Here is a 16,939-nt window from a genome sequence, read left to right as displayed (position 1 = left end):
CTATGATTTGTTGTTTAACACACTCATTCTTTAGGATTAGATTATTTAGTTTCCAATTAATTTTTGGTCTATCTTTCCATGGCCTTGTATTACATGTAATTTTTATTACATTATGATCTGAGAAGGATGTATTGACTATCTCTGCCTTTCTGCACTGGATTGTAAGGTTTTATGTCCTAGTACATGATCAATTTTTGTATATGTGGCCATGTACCACTGAGAAAAAGGTATATTCCTTTCTATCACCATTCAGTTTTCTACAGAGATCTATCATATCTACCTTATCCAGAGTTTTATTCACCTCCTTAACTTCTTTCTTGTTTATTTTGAGGTTAGATTTATCAAGTTCAGAGAGGGAGAGGTTGAGGTCCCCCACTGGTATAGTTTTGATCCACATTTCTTCCTGCAACTCCCTTAACTTCTCCTCTAAGAATTTGGATGCTATACCACTTGGAGCATATATGTTTAGTAATGATATTGCTTTGTTGTCTATGGTGCCTTTTAGCAGGATATATTTTCCTTCCTTATCTCTTTTCATTAGATCTATTTCTGCTTTTGCTTTGTCTGAGATTAGGATTGCTACCCCTGCTTTTTTTTTGCATTAGGTGAAGCACAATGTATTCTGCTCCAACCTTTTACCTTTACCCTGTGTGTATCCCCCCATTTTGAATGTGTTTCTTGTAAACAACATATTGTCAGATTATGGTTTTTAATCCATTCTGCTATCCATCTCCATTTTATAGGAGAGTTCATCCCATTCACATTCACTGTTATGATTACTATCTGTGTCTTTCCCTCCCTTTGTGCTTTTAGTTCTGTCTTCTCCCTTCCTTCCAAAATAGTTTTAATTTTTGATCACTGCCTCCCTCAGTCTTCCCTTCCTTCTTTAAGCCCCACTCCCTTTTATTCCCCTTTTTCCTAACTTCTTCCCTCCCTTTTACCCTCCCCTCCCTGTTCTTTCCCCTTTCCCCTTCTACTGCCCATAGAGCTAGTTAAATTTCTATACTTAACTGAGTTTGTTGTTCCCTCCTTGAAACAAATCAGATGAGGGTAAATCTCAAACTGTGCTCATCTCCCTCCCCTCTTTCTCTCTACTGTAATATATTTTTGTGCCTCTTCCTGTGATGTAATTTGCCATTTTCTGCCTCCTCCTTTGCATGTCTCCTGTTACAATCCCTTTGCACCCTCAAATTACATTTTTATCACCATATCATTTACTTTATAACCACTCCCTCTATCCATGTATATCCTTTTTATGTATCATGATAAATATACCATTCTCAAGATTAGCAAGTATTATCTTTCCTTATAGGGATGTAAACAATTTGCCCATGTTGAATAACAAGTTTTTCCCCCTGTTTACCTCTTTATGCCTCTCTTGAGACTTGTATTTGAAGATCGAATTTTCTTTTGAGCTCTGACCTTTTTCTCATGAAGGTCTGGAAATCCCTTATTTCATTGGATGTCAATCTCTTTGCCTGAAATATTATGCTCACCTTTGCTGGGTAATTGATCCTTAATTGTAGTCCCAGCTCCTTTGCCTTATGGAATATCATATTCCAATTCCTTCAGCCTTTTAATGTAGAAGCTGCAAAGGCCTGTGTGATCCTGACTGTAGTTCCTTGATATTTGAATTGTTTCTTTCTGGCTGCCTGCAGTATTTTCTCCTTCACTTAATAGTTCTGGAATTTGGCAACAATATTCCTTGGTGTTTTTAGTTTGGGATCTCTTTGAGGAGATGAATGATGGATTCTTTCAATGACTATTTTGCCCTCTGGTTCTAGGACTTTGGGGAAGTTTTCCTTGATGATTTCTTGGAAGATATTGTCCAGACTTTTTTTTATCATGGCTTTCTGGTAGACCAATAATTCTTAAATTTTCTCTCCTGGATCTGTTTTCCAGGTCAGTTGCTTTTCCAATTAGACATTTTACATTTTCTTCTATCTTTTCATTCTTTTGATTTTGTTTGACTGATTCTTGATGTCTCATAGAGTCATTAGCTTCTACTTGCCCAATTATAATTTTTATCAAATTGTTTTCTTCAGTTAGCTTTTGCATCTTCTTTTCCATTTGTCCAATTTTTCCTTTTAAGGAGTTATTTTCTCCTGTTAGGTGTTATACTTCCTTTTCCTTTTGTCCAATTTTCCTTTTAAATTCTTCTGTGATTTCTTTTTCCAAAATTTTTAAAATCATTGGCCAGTTTTTCTTCTATTTCTCTAATTTGGCTTTTAAAATCCTTCTTCAGCTCTTCCATGAATGCTCTTTGAGCTTGTGATCAGTTCATATTCCCTTCTGCAGTTTCAGATGTGAGTACAGTCTCAATGCTGACCTCTTGTGAGTTTGTGTTTTGGTCCTTGCCTCCACAGAAAGATTCTATGGTCTTTTCTTTTCTACTTTGCTTCTTATTCATGATGATCGCCTTTTTTTCTGACTTTTAAAGCAGATCTCTGCTTCTGGGGAACAAGGGGCTCTGTCCCACAGTTCTTGTGCCTTGAATTTGAGGCTTTGTATGTTGTGGCCTCCGGTTCTTTCAGTTGGAAGGTAAAATGCTGCAGCTTACCTGGTGCTGAGCTGGCTGGTGTGAGAAAGCAGAGGCCAGGTGAAGTCGTTCTGGGTTTCCCTGGAGTTACCTTGGAGCTAATTGTGTTAAGTGTAGGGGAGGGGTTGTCTGGCCACAAGAGGTCTCCTCTGCTGAACTAGAGCATGAACAAGCTCAGCGGTTGGTGAACCTGTCTAGGCTAGTGTTTTCCTGATTTCCCTGGGGTGCTGAGGCATGCCTGTATTCCTGGTGTTGGGCTCCATCCCCCTGGGACTCAGTATCTTCTCCCAGTTCTCCCAGTTTGAGGTGGTCCTACACTGGTCTCTTTCAACCACAGCAAGAGGGGACCCCCCCTCCCCCCCTTTGTGACACTGTTCTAGGATCTTTCCTGGAGAAATATTTTATGAGTCCTTCAAGGTCAACAAATGGAAGGGTAGAGCATTTACCAATCACTCTACCATCTTGGCTCCCGGAAGTTCAAGTCTAGAGCAGAGATTCTTAACCTGAAGTACATGAACTTGGTTTAAAAAATATATGTATGTATACAGATACATATATGTACATAAATATATCTGTATACATACAAAACTCTATTTCACTGTAGTTTCCTTTATCACCATGCGTATTTTATTTTATACTTTAAAAATTATTCTGAGAAGGTCTTGTGGTTTTATGATGCTGCCAAGGGGACCAGAAAGGCAGGCATTACCTAGAAACCAGGGAGGTCACATAGGTATGATAAAGGTATGATTTGATCCAAATCTTTCTGATTCTAGGTCTAACACTTTATTACTCTATACTGTTTTCTTTTCCCTACTGATCTCCCATTGAAGAAGGATTTATTAAGCTCCTATTTTATACAGCATATACTAGGCAAATGGAAAATTACAACGTTAAGCTCAGTGAGGGTAGAGACTTTACAACCTAGTAAGGGGATAAGGACATATACATAAGTAACTGCACTGTACATTGATACCTGGTACAAAGCAAAGTATTATGTGAGGTTTGGGAAAGAAGGTTGTTATAGATAGTGGAAGTGAGTGTGTGTGTGTGTGTGTGTGTGTGTGTGTGTGTGTGTGTGTGTGGTAGGAGGAGAGATCAAGGAATGCTTAATAGTGATTTTAGTGATATCTGAGTTTTACTTTAAAGAATGGTTAAGAATTGAACTGGCAAAGAGAAAGAGAGGAAATGGCATTCCAAGTATGGAGAATAGTGTTTACAAAGGCATGGAGGAGGGAAATCACAGTACAAATTCAGAGGGCAGAGAATAGTCCAGTTTGACTGGTTGTAGAGTTCCTGAAGGGGGTGATACAAGATATAATTGGAAAGATAGATTGTAGAAGGCCTTGAATGCCAGGCCAAGAATTTTAAACATTACTCAGTAAGCAGGAATAAGTCACTGATGGATTTTGATAAAAGGAGAAACATGATAAAATTTATGCAAAAGGAAGATTAATCTAATAGTTTTTGGAAAGATGGATTGGAACACAGAGAGCAGAGGAAGGAAGACTTTATAGGAGGCCATTGAAATAGTTGTAATGAGAGTAGTAGCAATTTGACTAGAGAGTAGGAGATATTTGTTGTCATTGAGTTGTGTCTGACTCTTCATAACCCCATTTGGAGTTTTCTTGGCAAAGGTACAGGAGTGGTGTTTGTCATTTCCTTCTCTAGCTCACTGAGGAAACAAAGCAAGTAGGGAATAATTGCCTAAGGTCACACAGCTAGTAAGTATCTGAGGCTGAATTTGAACTCAGATCCTCCTGACACCAGGGTCTATGCTCTATCCACTGTGCCATCAATCTGCCCCAAATGTTGTTGAGTTGTTTCTCAGTCATGTCTAATTCTTCATGACCCCATTTGGAGTTCTCTTGGCAAGGATACATTTCCTTTTCCAGCTTATTTTATAGAAGAAGAAACTGAGGCAAACAGGGTTAACTCAGTTGCTCATTGTTACATATGTAGCAAGTGTCTAAAGCTAGATTTAAACTGAGGACAATGCATCTCTCTGACTCCAGGTCTGGCACCCTATCCACTGCACCACGTAGCTGTACCCATACTTGTACAAGTGGACAGTCCTTGTACGTAAGGGATGAGGGAGAGAGAAGTTAGATTTAAACCCAAGATTTTATGATATGTTCTAGGAATTATTGACTGAGCTTAGGTTTCTCCTTTGAAATATCAAATGTGTAGAATTTTAAGCATTTATTTCTAGTCATTAATAATATCAGTGAAGGTAGAACATCTTATGAAAAAAAAAGATTACTTTTTACCAAAGAAGTATGCGGGTGCTAATTATTCTTCTCTGCTTGTATTTGATCTTGATACATTCAGGCAAAATCTCATTTTATAACCAAAAGAAGATTCTGCTTAATAGTAATATCTATATTATGAGAAACAGCCTATAAAACAGTACTTTGATAATTTGATCATAACAAATGCTAGGTAGGTAATATTTTTATACAAAAGATTTTCTCTTGCCTCTATCCATGGGCAAAAATTCTCTGAATAACCAAATGATTCCTTTGATTGTATCATTGAGACACAGCATGGAAAGAACACTGTATCTTGACTATAAAGATTTGTCTTAGAGGCTATAGCTTTCCATTTACTAGGTGTGTGTTGTTGGGGAAGTCAAGTCATCTATGAAATGGAGATGATATTTTGCACTACTTATCTTACAGAGAGATACATTAGGCAGAGGAAATTTTATATATATGTGTGTATGCACAAATATTGATCTATCTATCTATCTACACATAAATACATATATGTATATACACACACAAATATATTTGCACATTGTGAGATAAGAACGATTATGTATGATTGCTTTTGTAACCATAATGCTCTCTATAGATTTTAAGATGCTATTATTTTATTTTAAGAGAAAAAAAGAAAGTTTATATATATATGTACATACATATTTGTGTGTGTGGGCATGCACACACAATATATCTCTATCTATCCTGTGAGATATGAGATCATGTATGTAGACTTTTGTGGCCATAATGCTCTCCATAGATTGAATATGTTATTATTTTATTGTAAGTTGAACAGAGAGTTAAGTTTCGGTTTTCTGTCATGTAGCAATTGCTTCTCAGTTGCATTCATTTCTTCTTTTCTCAGTCATCCCAACTAGATTTCTATCTCAGTAACAAACAAAAACAAAATGCAGAAACATAGTATCTAGGAGGTGGAAAGGGAAGGGAGAGGTGATAGTGGTATATACCAAAGGCTGCCCTCTAGAGGCAGAAAGAACACTGGCAACAAGGACCTTTGCTTTAATTCTGCCTCAGATATTCATTATGTGACCTTGGGAAGGAGTGGAAAGAAAATAAGCATCTAGTTAGCATCTACTGTATGTCAGGTACTAAACTAAGCACTTTATAGATATTATCTCATTTTTTTTCTTTGCAACAGCCCTGGGAATTTTAAGTATTTATTATTATCTATGTTGTTGCAGCTGAGGAAATTGAGACAGAGCTTAAATGAAAGTGCCCAGTGTCACACATCTTGTAACTGTATGAAGCTGGGTTTGATCTCAGGTCTTCCTGACTCCCAACCAGCACTCTGTCTGATGCATTGGGCAAGTTAATTTTCCAGGGCTTCAATTTCCTCTTCTATAAAACCAGGAGATTAAACTAGATGTTCTCTAAAGTCCCTCCCAGCTCTAGACCTAGAATCAATGCTTTTACTTATTTTAGCAAAAGTGATCATTGTATATGATATGTGTATGTTAGCACACTCTCAGTTAATTGACATTGTAGAAAAATTGTGGAACATGTTGCAGGGATTTTATGCTTTTCGGAATGCCCCCAAATCTGTACTCCAAAACTGTCTGTCTAAAGTCTTCAGACAAAACATTCACAAGATTTTTAAAATTAAAATGCTGTCTCTTCCATATCACAACTTTCCCCATAGTGGTTTCAAAATATTGCAGATCAGCATAAGAAATTAAATGGAAATTTTTGGAAGTCTTGCAGAAGCCATGAAAGCCAGCAGACAACAGAAAAATGTTTAAAAATTCAGAAATTCATAATATATATTATTGTATAATATCAGCATATTTATCTTTTAGTACCATAATAATTTAGACTTCTCTGTTACAAAGGGAGATCCAAAAATTAAACACAGATTTTCCAGAGTGCAGGAGTGCCATACCTCTGACTCCTATAATGCAGAAGGAATAACTGTATGTTAATTATTGCTATTAAGGGTTAGAAATCTTCAGCATTTGTCTAATAACAAGGAGAACAAAATTTGTGTTACCAAGGGAGTGTTTCATTAAATGAGTTACACTTGAGTGTATTTGTGTTTTTCAAAAAAAAATTTTAAAGTTTTTGTCTTTCAACCTATGTAAAATTTGAGTTAAAATTTCCTACCTCTAGAGTTTTTTTTAACTTAAAAAAAGTCTTCCTTTATCATGGATAGAAATGACCCTGAGTTTTTTAGGGCTGTGCTAGAAAACAGTCTGGCAATTCTTAACAAGGCTGAAGGGCTTCCGGTGTGATCCTAGCAACATCCTTTTTCTTAGGACTAACTTAGTTAAATTTGGAAACCCTCACAATAGATGGGTGACTAGAAGATGAATTTTCCAGACACCGTAACTCTTAAAGATTCTCCACCAAGTTATAGAAGAATTCTGATTTATTTCAATGGAGGGAAGAACCACACTGATGAAAATATAGATTTTTGATATATTTGTGGTAGACTAAACATTTTTCTGCAGGTAGATGGTGCAGTGAACAGAATGCTGGGCCTGGAATCAGGAAGATTCATCTTCTTGAGTTCAAATCTGGCCTCAGATACTTATTAATTTGTGACCCTGGCAAGTCACTTAATCTTGTTTGCCTCAGTTTCCTCATTTGTATAGTGAGCTGGAGAAGGAAATGGCAAACCACCCTAGCATCTTTGCTAAGAAAAGCTTAATGGGGTCATGAAGAATTGGACAAGATGTAACAACAACAAACATTTTCTACTTTGCTAAAGCTTTGAGAGGCAAGTTTAATACAGCTGGTGCCCTGATTACTAGGCCTTAAGGTTCAAAGATGGTCCAATACTGAGTAGTCTTGGGAGAATTTAGCAGGCCTGGGACTTTATGAAGGTGGTCCCTGTTCAGAGCATTTAATAATACAACTCATTAATGCACTACTCACATGGTATCCTGAGGTTTTACTATAGGGCCTGGCACAGAGTGCCTAATAAATACTTTTTCATTTGTTCATTTATTTGTTCGTATGTTCATTCATTCTTTCATCTACCTGTATATACATAGAACATTCCCAAAATCTTTTTTTTCAATTTTCAGCTTAATGCATTAGTTCAATTTTAAGTTTTAGTAGTTTAAAATCACAGTAAGACTTTAGGCATACCCTGAATACACATAAATACATTTTCTGAATTCTATTCTTCCCATGTGTATGTATATCTTTATTTAATATAATGAATTTATATTAAGATTGAGTCTGTGTTGACTTTATATGTATTTTTCCAATGTATTTCAGGACATTAATAGAAAAAATACCAACGTGGTGGAATCCTGGGGTGGAACTAAAGAGAAACAAGCTTACACCCACATTATTTTCAAGAATGCAACATTCACATTTACATGGGCCTTCCAGAGAACTAATCAGGGCCAAGATGTAAGTGCCAGCTACCTTTTCAGGATCAGCATACTTCTGCTTTCTTGGTCGTTCAAGGCACCCAAGAATAATCTGTTTCACATTTAATTCATCTGGTGTCGGCAGTGTGATGGAACAGAATTTGGAGTTAAAGGAGCTGGGTTCTAACACTACTCTGCCACTTGTACAATTTTGGCAAATTGTTTATCTCTTTGAGTTTCAGTTTTCTCATCTGTAAAATAAAGAGGACTGGACTTAGTCACTTCTAAGGGACTTCTTGGCTCTAAATCTATAATGCTATGTGATTATGATCAGGAATACCATTGGCTTCATATTCCATAGTCTGGTTTCTGGAGTGAACATGTTAGGAAAATACAAAGGGCTCAGTAATGTAATGCTGTCTTTATAAATTTCTCCTTATATTCTGAGGTTTTTTTTCCCAGAAATAAAGTCTCATTTTCAGCTACTTCAGAAGTTGACTTATATGTTTAGGATATTTCATATACTAATAGATGATGGTAGCATCAGTTGGGGAATGGTTGAATAAGTTATGTTACATGAATTTAATAGTGCTATAAGAAATGATGAAGAGGATAGTTTCAGAGAAACCCAAGAAGACTTATATGAACTGATTCAAAGTGAAGTGACCAGAATCAGGGGAAAAACTTTATACACTAATAACAACAGTATTGTAAAGACAAACAACTTTGAAAGACTTAGCAACTCTGATCTACACAATGGCTAGCTAAAGTTCCAGAGGGTTTAAGATGAAAACATGCTATCCATCTTTAGAGAGAGAGCTGATAGCCTCAGAGTGCAGACTGAGGCTTATTATTATTTTGGACATGGCCAGTGTAGGAATTTGCTTTGCTTTAATATACATCTTTGTAACAGAGTTTGTTTCTCTTGCTTTTTCAATGAGGGGGTAGGAGAAGAAAAAGTGAGAGAGAGAAACTTTAGATCTGAAAATAAATACAATTGAATTTACAAAAGAAAATAAAAAAAAACCTGATGGAATCTTCAATCTCATATGAAAGTTATCTATGTGACTCCGTTCCAGGATATGTGTTATAGGATGAATTTTATAAACCTCTCCCTGCTCTTTTGTAGTTGCAAAACTGAGGCTCAGTGGACCCAAATCATGAAGTTAATTAGTGACAGAGTCAGAGCTTCAATTTATGTCTTTTGATTCCTGATCTAATGTTCTGTCCACTAGATCATACTGCTTTGTGCTATCTCAAGAAATGTTTTAGCTTGATATAGTGAATAAAATGCTGGACTTGGTTAGGAGGACTTGAATTTGGATATCTCCTCTGACACTCACTGTGTGTCAATAATTAAGTTTCAAAAACTAGCTGGACCTCAATTTTCTTATCTATAAAATGAGGATAAGAATATCTAAAGAACCTTCTCCATAAGTTCATTGTGAGATCAAGTGAAATGTTGGCTGTAAAATCTGTGACAAACCTTAAAGTCAGTTATTTATAGTTATACCATATATATATATACATATGTATGCATGTGTGTATATGTATATACATACATACATATATTTAAATGTACTTGTGATTTTATTGACATAAAGAACTCTCATGAAGGAACTTTCCCTACCAATGCAGATTGACACTTTCACTGAAAGGACTTGAATTTAGGTCTTTATGACTTCTAGGTCAACTTGTTACCCTCTATGCCATACCTATCATTCCACAAGCAATTATTCTGCACTCAGTGTTGTGCTAGGCACTATGTAAAGTGCAGGAGATTTTTTTTTTAAAAGGGAAACAAGCAAATGAAAAAAAATAACAACCCAGTCTTGACCTTCAAGGAACTGCCCATTAGAGAGAACATGTGGATACTATATATATATATATATATATATATATATATATATATATATGTATATATATATATATATATATACACACACACACATACACACACGTGTGAGTATGTGTGTGTATATACATGTACGTATATACACACACATACATGCATATATATATACACACACAAACATATATATGCACATAGAGGCATAAGATCTGTTCCAATATTAAAAGTACTTTTGGTTCTAAGATCTGTAGGTATACCCAAGTTCATTAATATTAGAGCGGTCCAATGGCAGGAAGGGAAGGGAATATGCATTTGTATTACATTTCCCATGTGCCAGACACTGTGTTAAGTACTTTTTATGAATATTATCTTATTCTATCCTCACAACAACCCTGTGAGGTAAGTGTTCTTATCCATTTTATGATTGAGGAAATTAATTTTGCAGTTGAGTAAAGTGAGGCAAACAGATTAAGTGATTTGCCTAGTCACATAGCTAGTATTTGGGCCAAATCAGAACTCAATTCTTCCTGATCCTGGGCAGTGAAGTGGTGCAGACTGATGCACCTGGAGTAAGGAAGACTTATCTTCCTGAGTTCAAATCTGGGCCTGGAGTTGAAAGACTCAACTTCATGATTTCAGATCTGTCCACTTAAATTTCCTCATCTGTAAAATAAGCTAGAGGAAGAAATGGCAGAACTACTCCAGTATCTTTGCCAAGAAAACACCAAAAATGGGGCCAAAAGAGTTGGACGCAACTGAAGTGACTTAGTATAATAACTTCCTGACTGTAGCCTCAAGGCTCTATTTACTGCACCATCAGCTATCCACAGAAATTAAACTCCAAGAATTTTATTCCCTTGGATCTGTGGTTACTTGAACATTGTGATTATTCTTCAAAAAAGTAAAAAAGGAGAAATACCTTTCCATGGCCAGTCATTTTGCCCTGGAAGGTGACATTGTGATTCTGGTGTTCTTTTGATAATATCCTTCTTAAACAAGTAATTGTTGCTCTTACCCTTAAGAAAGGAGTCATTGTTCTCTGTTCTCCTTCCAGAGTAGACGGTTTATCAATGACATGGTGAAGATCTATTCTATCACAACTACAAATGCAGTTGATGGAGTGGCATCATCTTGCCGGGCTTGTGCCCTGGGTTCTCAGCAGTCAGGTTCATCGTGTGTACCCTGTCCGCCTGGGCACTACATTGAGAAAGAGACCAACCAGTGCAAGGAATGTCCACCTGACACCTACCTGTCCATACATCAGGTCTATGGCAAGGAGGCTTGTATTCCATGTGGGCCAGGAAGCAAAAGTGCACAGGTAAGTTCACTCTCCTTTTAGTACCTGTGGCATCTCCCTCCCTTCTGTTTGCTAAGTTGCGGTGGCTTTTCAACACTGAAGTCAAATGACACTTCCTTTTGTCTTCCCTAGTTCCTGTGGTTGGCAACAACTTTATTTTTCTGAACTTACCTAGCAGTTTGTTTTGTTCTTTCATGACTTATGTAATGACACGGGGAGAGAGAGAGAGAGAGAGAGAGAGAACGAACTCCAGATGGGCAGTCTGTATTGATATGTTTCTTCTCCCAATCCAAAATATGAAAATAAATTAGTCAGAGCTTCCACAGAGAATTGATTAATTTAGAGACAACATGACATAGTAGAATGCTGGAGTTAGATTTGGGAAGAACTGGGTTCAAATCCTACCCCTGACACTTCCTAGCTGTGTGATCGTAGGTAAGTCATTTACTTTCTCTGAGTCTTGGGTTCCACATCTGTAAAATGGGAATAATGATACCAGGGATGGGGAACCTGTGACCTCAAGGCCACATGTGGTCTTCTAGGCCCTCAAGTGCAACCCTTTTTCTGAATCCAAACTTCATGGAACAAATCCCTTTAATAAAATAATTTATTCTATAAAACTTGGACTTGGTCAAAAAGCTGCACCCAAGGACTTAGAAGGCCACATGTGGCTATAGGTTCCTGACCACTGCTCTATACCTATCTCAGGAGGTTGTGAGGCTCTGGTGAGAATACTACTACTACTGATAGCTAACATTTGCAACACTTCAAGGTTTGCAAAGTGCTTTACACTTACTGTTTTATCCTCACAATAGCCTAGTTTACAGAGGAGGAAAAGGAGGCAGAGGTCAAATGACTTGCCCAGAATCTCATTGCTAGTAAGTGTCTGAGTCCATATTTGAATTCAAGTCTTTCAGATTCCATGTTCAACACCTTAAATACTGTGCCTACTAGCTGTGTTTCAATCACTTTTTAAACTTTTAAATGCTAAATAAATGTAAATTATTAAATGTATTCAAGGATATGGATAAAAAAATCACATAGGAGAAGAAGACATGGAGAGGTTGTGATCTGTACCACTGAAGGGTATACTTACAGCAAGGAGATCATGAATCCATCTAAATATAGATGGATTATGTGACTAACTCCATTAATTACAAGCACCTTGTTTTATCTAAAGTTCGTTTTTTCCCCTGGGCCCAACACAGTGCTCCACACACATTACATGCTTTACAACTATTTGCTGAGTTTAATTAAATTGAATTTTGTATATTGCTAGTATACTTTTATGTTAAATAGCCTCTCAATCCTAGAAGTATCCACAAGAGATCTTATTTTTCACCAGGACATAAGCAGATACCTTCAATTTTTTTGTTGTTGTAGTTCAGTTATTTTAGTTGTGTCCAACTCTGGGACCTCATTTGGAGATTATTTACATAGTTCAGAATGATCCCAAAAAGCAAATAGAAAAGTGAAAAAAATTATTGGGTTTACTTTATGCCAAAGGCAAAATCCAAAATCCCTAACATCTGGATTTTCCCCTTTCTTCTCTACCTATGACCATCAACCGTTGACCCTCACAACTGAAGACGATAAATTTGAGTCTCTGTGGATATCTCTTTCATATGTTAGGGTAGAATTTATTGGCAAAGATAGTGGAAAGGTTTACCATTTCCTTCTCCAGCTCATTTTACAGATGAGGATACTGAGACAAACAGGGTTAGTTGCCCAGGGTCACACAGGAAGTAAATGTTTGAAGTCAGTTTTGAACCAGGAAGATGAGTCTTTGAGACTCCAGGACCAGCACTCTCTACTGTCCCACCTAGCTGCCCTACCTTCAAAATTAAATTGTCCTGTTTACTTTTAGGGTGTAATAAAATTCAGTAGGCAAGCCACTTACTCCCTCTTAGCTAGCCCCTACCTTTGAAATGTAGGTAGTACCATTTTTTCCCCCAAATTTCTCTTCAACTGACTGGTTACGACTTTCCCTTAGTCAATGCCTCTACTCCCTCAGGGACAGAGCAGCTTCCAAAAAGGATAGTGGGTGGAGTCTTTCTCTTATTCAACATCCTTTCAGCCAGTGCTGGCTATTTGATTCATTTTCTCTTATGGTAAAAGAAAAACTCTGGATCCGCCACTGCTTTGAGAAGTTTATAAAAAATATTGCTAAACACTCATTGAGATTCTCTTGCATTTATTCAAAGTGCCACGCAAAATCATAGCATTTCAGAGTGAGGGATCAGTCTTTGGTCTTTCTGTCTGGCCTGTTTCCCCTTCTCCCTTTCCTTTTTTTCTTCTTCCTCATGCTTGCACAGCTGCTCTTAGTTCAGAGTTCACTATAGATTTTATTGTCTTTAACCTTCCCTAGTGGAAAGAAATATCCCTATACTGCATTTTCCAGAAACTCATGAAACTATTCCCTGGAGACTTCCTTTCCATGTAGATTCCCACCTCTAAAAGTCCTTTTGAGTGGTAAGGAAGAAAACAACCAAGGCAGAGAAAATAAATTCTACCCTATCTGAAGGAGATGTCCACAGAGTCTCAAATTTATTCTCTTGGGTTGTATGGGCCAAAAATGGATAGGTAGGAAGAAAGGAGCAAATCCAGATGTTAGGGATTTTACATTTTGCCTTTTGGCATAAAGCAAGCCCAACAAAGTCTTTCTTTTAAACTTTTCTATTTACATTTGCATTCTGAACAATGTGGATGAATCCTCAACCTATTTATCTGGACATAATTTTTCTCTAAAACTTTGGTCCTGTATTCGTTATCAATTTGTCTGATGGATACTGGCGCCTGCAACATCTATGAGTTCTCCCCAAACCATTCTTTTTTTATCTTTCAGGATTTTTATTGATGGCACTAACACCACTTTTCTGTTCACTCAGGTTCACAACTTTAGAGTTACCCTAGGTTCTTTTTCATCCCCATAGTCAGTCACTTACCAAGCCTTGTTGATTCCAGAACATCAATTCAATATGTCTCCTCTCTCCAAACACATAACCTCTATCCTGGTTCATGCCCTCATCATATCCCTTGTTCATGCCCTTATGGCACATCTCTCTGTGACAACAGCTTCCTAATTTGTCCCCCTGCACCCAATCTCCTTCATTTCCAATCTAACTTCCATACAGCTGCCAAGCTGTTACCCCTAAATGATAGATGTGACGAAGTTACTCACCAGTCAAAGATCTTCAACGACTTATTACCTCCAATATCAATGGCAAACTTCTTGGCCACATTCTGGCTTCCACCTACCCTTTCAGTTCCTTGTGAAACATTCTCAGCTCCGTGCCTTTGCGTATATGGGCTCCCACTGCTGGAATGTTTTTCCTTGCCTCTGCCTCATAGAATCTCCAGCCTCTTTCAGATGGCCCCTATCGCTTAGCAGCCCACAAATTACTCAGACTTACTCAGGGAAGAAGGAGGAGTCAGTCCCCACAAAGTCTTGAATATTGAGCTTAAGCATCACGCCAAGCTGCCTTTGCTTCTGCTTTCTATGGAAACCTCTGTGGTCAGGAGGGATGCTGGGAAGGGTGGCTTGTTATTCCTAGGACTTGTTATTCTCAGCTGAGAAGGCAATGTTAGTTCAAAATATTCTATTTCTTAGTTACGATCATAATTCTCTTCTCACACAGTCATATCTTTATTCCTATCTTATTTACTCTATTTGGAAATAAAAGAGGTGTAAAAATAAGTGATGTAAATAAAACATTTTTAAAATATCAGACCTAAAATTCCATGACAACCTAATATTCTGCTACAAACTGATCTTCAAAAGCAAAAAAAAAATTAGATTTATTTTTGATGCTTGTTCTCTCGCCCACCCCAGAAGTTAATAAATTGAAGTCCATGAACTTGCTTTTCTTTTTTAAACAATATTTCAATATAATTGGTTTTCTTTGCAATACTTTGTGTTTCATTTCATGCACCTAAAAATATTGTTCTGTCTTGGTAGTGCATTTCTTTAATCTCTGCTGCTGGGGAGTCTGAGGCTGGTGGATCTCTTGAACATAGGAGTTCTAGCTTCGGTGGGCAAAGCTAAGTAGCTGACAGCACTCAGTCTGTTGTTAATAGGGTGAGCCCCCCAGGACTGGTGGGCAGGGAACCACCAAACTTGCCTAACGAGTGGTGAAACTGGACCTGGCCAGGGAATATGGAACAGGTCAAAACTTCTGTGCTGAGTAGTAGTGGGATGGAACCAGTGAGTGGCAATTTCTAGCCTGGGTGAAGAAGGGAGACCTAGTCTCCAAATATACATGTACATGTATACATGCATGTATACACATGTATCTGTAACACATGCGCACATATACAACACACATATACATAACACATACATCATACATATACAATAATATGCATGTACACATATATGCACACATACTATTAGTCATACATACATACTTATATGCAAAGTATGTACATACATAATTATAACATATACCTAACATATGTAATTGAGAAGGGCTCCATGGGCTTCACCAGACTGCTAAATGAGTCCATGACACAGAGAAGGTTCAGCATTTCTGCCCCAGCCAAATGTAGCACACTCCTGAAGAATTTACTACAAAAACTGTTTAGTTTTTGTCTTGTTAGCCATGGTTCTTCACACAGTGCCTGGTTCATAACAATGCCTGGTGCTTAACAAGGATATGTTCAATTGTGTCTAAGCCCAGCTGGGGAAAAAGAGCCTGAGCTCGGGAATTCTGGGAAGAAACAGGTAACTTTCTGAGGCAGGTTTTCATATAGATGGATAAGAGTGTCTGTTGAGTGGATTGAACTTTCTGACGCTTTCTTTCTCAGTCAGCAATGACTTCTGTGTTACCACTTTTTTATTTGTCTTTTCATTTCCTGCCAAAGGACCATACAGTTTGCTATAGTGACTGCTTCCTGTCCTACATGAAAGAAAACCAGAGTTTGCATTACGACTTCAGCAACCTCAGCAGTGTTGGCTCATTAATGAATGGCCCAAGCTTCACATCCAAAGGAACCAAATACTTCCACTTCTTTAACATCAGCCTATGTGGGCATGAGGTGAGTTCTGGTTGTCAAGTGTGGTCGGGGTGTGTGTGTGTGTGTGTGTGTGTGTGTGTGTGTGTGTGTGTGTGTGTGTGTGTGTGTGTGTGTGTTGGGAGTGCATATTGCTGTAGCTTTTCAGCTTTAATTGAGTTGGTATTTTATTGTCTTGGCAAGGAAGAAAATAGTTGTCTGAAAACTCTCAGGAAAATGTCAGGGCTTGAGTTTAGTTTGCTCAGAGTCATTTGTCACACTAGAGTTTCCTTGTCTACTCTTTAGTTGAGCAAAAAAAAAAAATCTGACCCGGTATGGAATCAGTGGGTGCAGTGAAAGGCATATCATACAAAAGAATTCCCTTAACAATTTAACAAAAACAAAAGTTATGTCAGTCTCATCAATGCCAATTATTTCTTAGGTAACCGTGGTTTTAATATTCCCTTCTTTATTCTGTTCTTTTATAGACTATGTGATTTTAAGGTTGATTAGCTAATAAGAAATTAGAAGCAGCTGAACTTTTAGAAGGACGTTTTCCAAATCAAAATAGAGAAATATTATGGGATGACAACTATAGTCATCAGGAAGAGGGAGCAATGTACAGTAGAAAAACATTGGTTTTGGGGTTCAGATCCT

The 16,939-nt window shown here is 37.4% G+C and overlaps 1 protein-coding gene across 2 annotated transcripts in view; it reads left to right on the top strand.

Moving 5' to 3' along the window:
* ELAPOR2 (endosome-lysosome associated apoptosis and autophagy regulator family member 2) overlaps nucleotides 1-16,939 on the top strand; it is a 203,285-nt gene that overhangs the window by 147,467 nt on the left and 38,879 nt on the right. For both annotated transcript variants that reach the window (XM_072653231.1, XM_072653232.1), the window contains exons 13-15: nucleotides 8,044-8,181; nucleotides 11,048-11,311; nucleotides 16,154-16,327. In XM_072653231.1, coding sequence (XP_072509332.1) covers nucleotides 8,044-8,181; nucleotides 11,048-11,311; nucleotides 16,154-16,327 — 576 coding nt within the window. The remainder of the gene's footprint in view (nucleotides 1-8,043; nucleotides 8,182-11,047; nucleotides 11,312-16,153; nucleotides 16,328-16,939) is intronic.

Source organism: Notamacropus eugenii, chromosome 3, assembly GCF_028372415.1.
Source record: "Notamacropus eugenii isolate mMacEug1 chromosome 3, mMacEug1.pri_v2, whole genome shotgun sequence".
Taxonomy (NCBI): Eukaryota; Metazoa; Chordata; class Mammalia; order Diprotodontia; family Macropodidae; genus Notamacropus; species Notamacropus eugenii.
This window is presented reverse-complemented; position numbering and strand designations above follow the sequence as displayed.